Source organism: Panonychus citri, unplaced genomic scaffold (genome assembly GCF_014898815.1).
Source record: "Panonychus citri isolate SS breed McGregor unplaced genomic scaffold, ASM1489881v1 Contig00098, whole genome shotgun sequence".
NCBI classification, from domain to species: Eukaryota; Metazoa; Arthropoda; class Arachnida; order Trombidiformes; family Tetranychidae; genus Panonychus; species Panonychus citri.
Genome location: NW_026515503.1, coordinates 38,585 through 47,610, shown reverse-complemented (window position 1 = coordinate 47,610; position 9,026 = coordinate 38,585). Strand labels below are relative to the sequence as shown.

The 9,026-nt window shown below is 31.8% G+C and overlaps 3 protein-coding genes across 3 annotated transcripts; all 3 read right to left on the bottom strand.

Moving 5' to 3' along the window:
- Positions 1-1,453: 1,453 nt before the first annotated feature.
- Positions 1,454-2,609, bottom strand: LOC128388382 (protein D2-like). The gene has a single exon (XM_053347767.1). It carries the CDS (start codon positions 2,075-2,077, stop codon positions 1,454-1,456), a length of 624 nt encoding a protein of 207 aa, XP_053203742.1. The 5' UTR covers positions 2,078-2,609.
- Positions 2,610-3,415: 806 nt separating this feature from the next.
- On the bottom strand, positions 3,416-4,057 carry LOC128388381 (protein D1-like). The gene has a single exon (XM_053347766.1). The coding sequence runs from the start codon at positions 4,055-4,057 to the stop codon at positions 3,416-3,418; it is 642 nt and encodes a 213-aa protein (XP_053203741.1).
- A 1,042-nt stretch (positions 4,058-5,099) lies between these two features.
- On the bottom strand, positions 5,100-5,735 carry LOC128388380 (protein D2-like). Its single transcript, XM_053347765.1, has one exon. The coding sequence runs from the start codon at positions 5,733-5,735 to the stop codon at positions 5,100-5,102; it is 636 nt and encodes a 211-aa protein (XP_053203740.1).
- Between the last annotated feature and the right edge of the window lie 3,291 nt (positions 5,736-9,026).

Sequence of the window (9,026 nt, the reverse complement as noted above, 5' to 3'; positions counted from 1 at the left end):
AACTAATATTTATTTGAATTATGTTGGTGTCGATTATTTGAATTCACAATTTAGAATAAAATATTTATCAATTAATAGTGACCAGAGCTCATTCATCAACCCATTCAGTAACTTTTCAGTGTTTTATCTTAAATGAAAAATGGTTTAAATTGGAATCCAAAAGATTCTTATGTAACATTTAACCTTAATCCAACCTTTGAATCGCTAGTTGTCCACACCATCTATATCATTATCTTTGTTGTCATTTAATTTAATCCGTTCGGAACTAAAAAAACACATTTCATAGTCAAAAGGCGATTTGTTAGATGAAGTTATCTCAATCAACTTAACCTATGCCTTTCACCTTTGCATATGTCTAATTATCTATTGTATAAGCTTATCATCAACAGGTAAATTTCCATCTTGTAATAATTGAATGAATTGAAACACTAAAGAGTCTATAATAGAGAGTAAAGGTCACTTTATGGACAACGTGAACGATGAGCTACATTTTCACTTTTTATCATTGACTGGTTACACTCTTTTCTTTTTTATATTTGAGATCGCTTGATGAGTAACATTATTCTTATTGGCAAGTTCTTGTTGTCGATTAGAATCTAACTCAGTTAGAATATTCAATTTATCACTATTTATAAGTGTAATCACCATGAGGTAATATGGTGATTAACATCAAATGAAAAGCGTTAATTTCAGTTACGAGAGATGTCGCCTTATGTCAAAAAAACAACTCAAGTGGATACACAATTTTTATCACTCCTAATAAACTTTAATTAAATAAACTTTACCTGTGAATTTTGTGATAATATTGTTCATCTTATCACAAGGATCAAGTTGATACCAAAATTAAGAAAGTTCAACATTTACGATAGTTTTTTACTACTAAAACTGATACTTTTATTGCGTCGTAATAACTTCAATTATTTTTGTTTCTTGGTAAGTTTTGTTGATAATACGAGAAAAATTTCTTTTCTCTATCTCTCATTCTTTGAATAGATTGAAATTCTAATTTATTTTTATTTTCTTTTGTCATACATAATGAGCTAACCATTTTTGGACCTTCGGAAAATCAAACTAACCGCTCAATCAGTCTAATTTGGAAATTTCTATTTGGGATTTGTTTTGGACTTTTGTCCATTAGGATTAAATGGACTTTTGTCTACTGTGACTAAATCTTATTCTATCATTATATTCAACCTCAGGGGAGAAATTTTGTTATTGTTTTTCTTTTTCTATTTATCCTTGCCCCTATCCCTTTTCCTCATCCCTTGTAATGTACCGGAAACGATGAATTCAAATTCATCGAGCCTCCCCTAAGGTCGCTGTCAAAGCTTAAAATAAAATAGTACAACTCAAGTGGGTATATTACTGTAGTTAATTTAAACAGCTTTCGAACAGATTTATAACAATTAACAATAAGATCAAAATTTAGTTTAATTATTCATAATCATTGAAGTTATATTGTGACTTTTGCTGGATTCGTCGAGACTGTTTCAATAAAGAAATAATTACCAGCAACTGGACTGTTTAAGCCATGATCATGGGCATATTCGCGCACATTAAACTTGGCTCGGATTATATTTTGAGGGCGAGGTTCCATTAAACCGTTGGACTGTTTATAGACCAAAAAAGCGTATCGATGAGGCTCAGCAATCGATAAATACCCAGGGGGCTCATAAAAAGATGCCACATTTCCTGAATCAATATCACTGCCATGAACATTCAACATCATCCAGTGAATGTATGATCGACCTACTGGTGAAGTTCGTGTTGGAAAATCGACTTCAAGCATAATAACCGTGTAGTTGTTACTCGACTCGGCAACATAACTTATGGTAGGAGGGAGAAAAGCGTCTGTAACGGATAACAATGTTCCACAAGAAACTTGTTTCTTTCCGTAAGTTACCGTTATAAAGCCCATTCCATCACTGGGTGGACTTAAATTCAGGTCCTTAAATATCTCTCCGTTACGAAAAGCGTCTTCTACATTTTGTGTACTATTACCACACATTTGACTAATCGGCTGGACACTTGAAGTAATTGCTACAATTAAAACGATCACAAGTTCAATATGGATCATTGTTGAGTTTAATCTTCGTCACCAAATGAAAAAACTGATCAATACTTGCCAACGTGTCTTGATAACTAAAAGCTTTTATTTTAGTGTTAAATTGTCATACAGAAACAGGAGGTGCCCATTATATTTAATCAACTGTTATATTTTCATCCTTAACCTTTAATTGTTATTTAATGAGATACATGATATGAAATACATGAGGATGTAAATTTAATTCTAGCTGAACAAAAGTGTTTATCAAATTTTAGCTTCTTGTTAATGATCAGCTTATCCGAATTTCAAGTTAGAACCGATTTAAGATTAGTTTTCATTTTTGATCATATTTGCATTATTTTTTGTAACGAATTTTGTTCAAAATTGGAGATTTTTGATTGTTAATTGTTCAATTGGATCGCCGTTTCTTCTGTTAATTTTACTACCGAAAAAGATCTTCGAGTGTCTGAATATTCAAAAATATTAACTGGCTCAACCTTTGACGATCCAGTGTCAACAACTATTGAAATATCAATAATAATAACAAGCGGGAACAAACTTTCTTACGAAAGTTTGTTAAGGTTGTTTGCCAGACCCGTGGTTTAGTGAAATGGGCATCGTTTTTTAATTGAAAAATTCAAAACTAAATTTCTTTTTCTTTCTCTCTTTCTCTTTTTCTCTCCTCTGTCTTTCTCTTTCTCTTTCTCTCTCGTCTCTTTCTTTCTCTCTTTCTCTTTCTCTTTCTCTTTCTTTTTCTCTTTCTCTTTCTCTTTCTCTTTTTCTCTCCTCTCTCTCTCTCTCTCTCTTTCTCTTTCTCTCTCGTCTCTTTCTCTCTCGTCTCTTTCTTTCTCTCTTTCTCTTTCTCTCTCTCTCTTTCTCTTTCTCTTTCTTTTTGAAATGCGCGCTTTAAAAAAGCTTATCTGCGCATGCGTACATAAAAATCTTTGAGGCAGAATTTCTCATGAACGGCTACTCAGATTTTGATCGTACTATTTTTCCGTTTTGTAGGATTTTTGGCTGAATTTTTTGATACCTTAACCTCTCATAGAATCCTTGTAGCTTGAGCGTAATCTTTACCCAAAATTTCGACAAATCTTATTCAAGAATGTAGAAGATTAACAAATCATTATCAAAGGATTGGACAATAAACTTGACTCTTACATTGAAAATAATCTTAATTTATTTTTACTAATTGTTAGTAGTATCGGTGGGTCAGCTTTATCGTTACTGTTCGTTGGGTTCACTGAATAATCGTATTGTTGGGGGTAAAGATACATTTTGAATATTTCGTTAGTGTTTCCAGTTTTTCAGAAAAATATAAACTAGAAGTTTTATTGTTGATGCATTCGGCTTATCTGGACCATTTGATCAGTTTTGCACGGCTTCGTTAAAGAAATTACCTGCGAGTGGTCCCGAGAGTCTGTTTTGTATAGCAAAGGAAGTGACTTGGAAGTTTGATCGTTCTTGCAATGTTACATAGGTTTTTCTCGAGGCCACTTCCTTCGGTTGACGATAAATCAAAAACACATATCGATGAGCTCCTTTATTCGGTGTCGGTGCGGGTGGTAAATATTTGGCCAAAGTAGTGCCTGTTTTCATATTGTTTCCCTTGATGTTAACGACCAACCAATGGAGTATCGACCTGGACGTGGCATTTCTCGGAGTTGGAGCATCAGGATCGACCATCATAAAAGTGAACAATTTTTTATCAGCACCTTTCTTTTTACCTGCCGGGTCGAAAGTAACTTGTGGTTCCTTCATTGTAGCCTTTTTCGTTAAATACGCTCCACATGTCACTTTGTCAGAATTCGGGTATTTAAGAGGAATGAACTGAATGTTATCATATATTTGAGTCTCGTCCAAATCCAAGTCTCTGATTATTTTATTTTCCCTGAAAGACTCTTCCACCGATTCATATCGATATGGACAACGAAAATAGTTATGTTGCGATTGAACATTGATAATATTGACAAGGAAAAAAATGAACAACTTAAAAAAGGGACTAAACATTATTTCTTGATACAACTTAACAATTAACAATTGATTCAATTATGCAAATGAGAAAGACTTGAAGTCACACTACCTTAAATAGTCACTAGATGAACGACTGATTATCCTTAAAAATAACAGAAGTATTTAAATGACATTGATTGTAACGATTAAAATAAAGACAATTTAGTTCAATCTACCGGTTGATTGTGCATAAATAACTAATTATCTCAGATTTTTGTTCTTATAAAATGTATCTTTTATACAAATTAACCATTACCATAAAGAATAGAGTGCAATCAATTGGTTTGCAATTTCAATACTTGATTATCTTAATCGAGACTTATTAGTAATTAGTAAAATGAGGCGAATAATAACCAATGGTTAATAACAATTAAAAGAAATTTTATCCATAGAAATCAACATGATCAGAATCGATTCCATATGAAATTGAAGGTATCGAATCAAGTATTAAAATTGGTTAGCATTTTAGGTTGATTATCAATATTCATGAGGCTGTTCAAATAAGACTTATTGAGAGACCCAACGATGAGCTCTAATTATTAACTAATAGTAACGAGCGTTACTAAGATCTCAGGGTAAGATGAGTTCGTAGAGTTCTTAATAAGATCAGGTCGATAATTTTTAATTGGGTTATAAGTTTCAACTTTGGCATCGAACGGAAAAATGAACTGATCGATTTTTCTGTGACAATACTCGTTTATAACGTTATTATTTCTCACTCTAAAGAGAAATAACCGTCAATTTTAATTTAACCAACGTGAGGGCTTGAATTTAAATTCATTCTAATCATCATATTTAATGATAAAGTGTCATGTTTAATTAGTTTGCTTGATGTAGGAAGAATTTAACTGCGACGAAGTCAAAATTTGTTTCTAATTTACAAATTTTGAAATTCGTTAATGAATTGTTCAATTGCACTGGTACGTTTGTTGGTTTAGTCTTAATGCCAATGAGCTGAAACGGCCTTTTTTTAAATTGTTTGAAATGAACAGAATTTATCGAGATAAAAATTAAATTTATTTATTATTAATATTTAGAATCACGGTAATTTTATTGGAGATTTAGTTGTATTCAGTGAGGGTGTTGTTGTCTCAAGAAAATAATTACCAGCGGTTGGACCAGATAAATTTCGTTCTTTCGCGTATTGGGAGACATTGAAATTAGTTCGTTGTAGAGGTACAAGGCCCATTTCCATATTACCATCGGGCTGTTGATAGATCAGAAAAACGTATCGATGAGCTCCTGAACCTGGAGGTGGTCCAGGTGAAATATAAAACTTGACTTCCTTCCCTGAAGCAATCTTATCTCCAGGAATGTCAATTATCACCCAGTGAACAGCAGATCGAGCTAATGGGCTGCGACTTGAAGGCACATCGGGATCCAGCATAAGAAAAGTGTAATTCTTGCTCGAATCAGCAACGAAGTCTATTGAAGGAGGAAGCATGGTCTCTGTAACGGATAAGAATGTTCCACAAGAAACTTGTTTATTTCCGTAAGTTACTCGTATAAAACCCATTCCATCGCTGGGTGGATTTAGATCCAGGTCCTTAAATATCTCTCCGTTACGAAAAGCGTCTTCTACATTTTGTGTACTATTACCACACGTTTCACTAATCGGTTGGACACTTGAAGTAATTGCTAAGATTAAAACGATCACAAGTTCAATATGGATCATTGTTGAGTTTAATCTTCGTCACCAAATGAAAATGAACTAATTCTTTGTCTATATTCCACAATCACCTGAGCTTTTATATCTGTGTTGGTTGTCGTACATGAGTGGTGGGTGATGTTTAGTTTGCATTACCCTCTAATTATTATTTGATTAACGGCAGGTTCCGAATGTTATTTAATTAGAGTGTTTATCAATGTAAAGTTTATCGTTGATTTACCCAATTTTAATTAGATAATCAAATAAATAATATTGATTAGTTTATGAACAATTTTAAAATAGATTTTAAACCGCTGAAAGTTCAAAGTACGTAATTAAAGAAAATTTGATTAACTAAATTCAATATAAAACTAAAGGATGACAATATAACAGTTGATTAAATATAATGGCTGCCTCATGTTTCTGTGTGACAATTAACACTAAAATAAAAGCCTCTACTTAACAAAATGCGTTGGCAAGTATTGATCAGCCATTTTCACTTTGTGACAGCGTTTAAACTTGAAAGTTTACTTTGAAAAAAGTTGCAATACTAATTGAACTAAAAGTTTACCAATACATGGAAAACTGAATCTGGAAATAATCACCCGCGGATGAGGTTGCACGATAATGGATAATAAATCCTTCAATAGAAGTCGAACTTTTTTTTGTAATTGTCCCAAATAACTTGAATTTGTGTAGAGCTTTGTGGTACAACTGCAATTATGTTCGGTGCGTCTTTGGGTTTCTTCAACATGCTAGTTCGAATCAGATGAAATTTATCGGAAACGGATCTATAATCTGAATTGTTAAAACTGCCATAACTCTGAATCGATATTTCGAGTCAGGTACAAGACCAGAAACAGTTTGTGTTGTTATCAAGGTGCGATATCTTCAGACAGAGTGTTCCATGTACTTTTGGGACCCGATTCTTTGTACTGAAGTTTGAAAAATGAAACAGGTAAACTCGTTTTGTTGGAAAGTTCCCAATAAACCATAACCGAATAATCTGATAACCTGTTGACTTTAGGTTTACTTGGCGGTATCATTGGTTTACCATGACGTTTCCTTCCTCTTCCTCTCTCTCTTTCTTTACTATTGTTTTCTCCACCTCCATTGGGTTTAAATATATCATCTAGAATAGAGATTGTACTGATTCTTTTGATTAATTGATTTATCGGCTTCTGAAATTCTTGAATTATCCAAAGATTCACGTGAAAGTAAAACTTTAACATGAGAAAGAGAATAAGTTGATTTGTAATCATTGTTCAGTTCGTTTGAAGCGAAACACTGAAAGATTCCTGAATGGATTGATGAACGGCATTGGTCACTATTAATTCGGTATGTTGCTCGTTAATTGTTACTCCAGGTATATGTTCAATTGATAATGAAGGTGATAATTGTGATTGTTTTTAAAGTTTACCATTAAAAACCAATCAATTTCTGGTTTGGAATTACCTGTTGATTGACATTCAAGAGTAAAGTTTTTCCTTCGTCTACTTTAACATTTTGTAAACTTTTCACGAATCGAGGTGTACTTTGAACATCAACAATGGCACTTGTCTCGATTGAAATATCATCCATTGATGCTCTACAAATGTAAATTCCCGAGTCACTTTCGTCGATTGAAGTTAAAACTAGATTACCAGCTATCTTTCGATACTTTTTCGAATCACTGATAACTTTCTCTCCGCCACCATCTCTTTTTTTCAACCAATTTATTTTCGGTAATGATTTGATTCCTTGAGCGACACATTCTAATGTTATATTTGTTCCCATAACAGCTTTTGTTAAATTTGCTGGAAAAACAGTGAACTGGACAATGTTTTTGGTACTTATGATAAATGATTGTGAGTTAGTTGTTATATTGATAGCTTATTATTAGATTATACTAGATTATTAGCTTAGATTATTTAGCTCATTTTTAATTACCTCTTTTCTCTATACCATTTAACGGATGAATTCAGTCTGCTTGAATAGTCGATGGCTTGATGGCCAAATGCCATTGAAATGGCATTGATGTTGCTGCTTTCAATCATCTCTCGCACCCAATTGATTATCGGATATCAAGGGAAATTTTTCAAGGATTAATAAAGTTCATTCTAAATAATAAATTCAAACACATTCTTAAGTTTCACAATGCCTTATATCAATATGCATCTAATCTAATCTACGAATTCTAGCTAACTTTAAATTGAAATAATATTCAACAGCAAAGTTTATAAACTGAAACAATTTAACTGACATAAATTGGAGAAAAAGAAGAAGAGGATGAATAAAGATAGAATCTTATAACTAATTTATAAAAAAATTTCGAATTAAAACCATTTTTGTTTATAATCTCTCGAATTATCTCTACATTATCGGAAAAAAACTATAAGCCTTTTTTCTGAATGGTTAACATTCTATTCAGTTTTCAGTTTTAAATGATCATCACCTATGATGCAGCTACATGATTTTCGAATTGAAACTATTTAAGATTTCTATTCTCTGAAATATCTCTTAATATTGAATTATTAAACTGTTAGCTTTTTCAGATAGATACCATTCTATTTAGTTTTCCGTCTTAAATGATCATAACCTATGATGTATCTACATAATTACACAATTATTTAATTACTTTACTATACAAATCACTATCTACACAAATGTATCACAAAATGAAGATAAACATTCCAATGGATTGTGAAACTTGCTAAAATATAAAATTTACGGAATCTAACTAACTGTGACGCGAAATAATATTCAACAGTCAAGCTTGTAAAACTAAAACAGTTTAACTGAAATTAATTGGTCAGAACAAGAAATGAAAAGCCTAATAGAAATAAAATTTTTATAACCGATTGTAAAATTTTTTTGAATTAAAAAAAAAAAGTTAAGTAATCTCATGATTTGGTTATCGTCTAAATGATAACCATTTAATCTCAAATTTAATTTATTTAACGAGATTCAAACTGGGCTCGAACCGTCAAACTCAAATATTGTTTATACAACAATGATTTTAACGATGAGCCAGTCTTAACTTTAGACTAGTGTTAAAGCTTTCTCATGAACACTTTCCTATTATTTAACGTTTGAAATTTCGAAATATTTAAAGATACAAACGTCTTTCTAAGCCTGAAATTTTTTAATGACCTAATTTTTCTATTATTGAATGAATTTATAATTGATTGAATTAAACCAAAAGCATTAACTTTTCCAGACTTATTGAATTCGATTAGTTTAAAAAATCAAACAAAGCTAATGATCATATCAATGCACTGCCAAATGAAATCAATATTTTATAATGCTATTAATATTATGAATTTTTATCTAAATCAT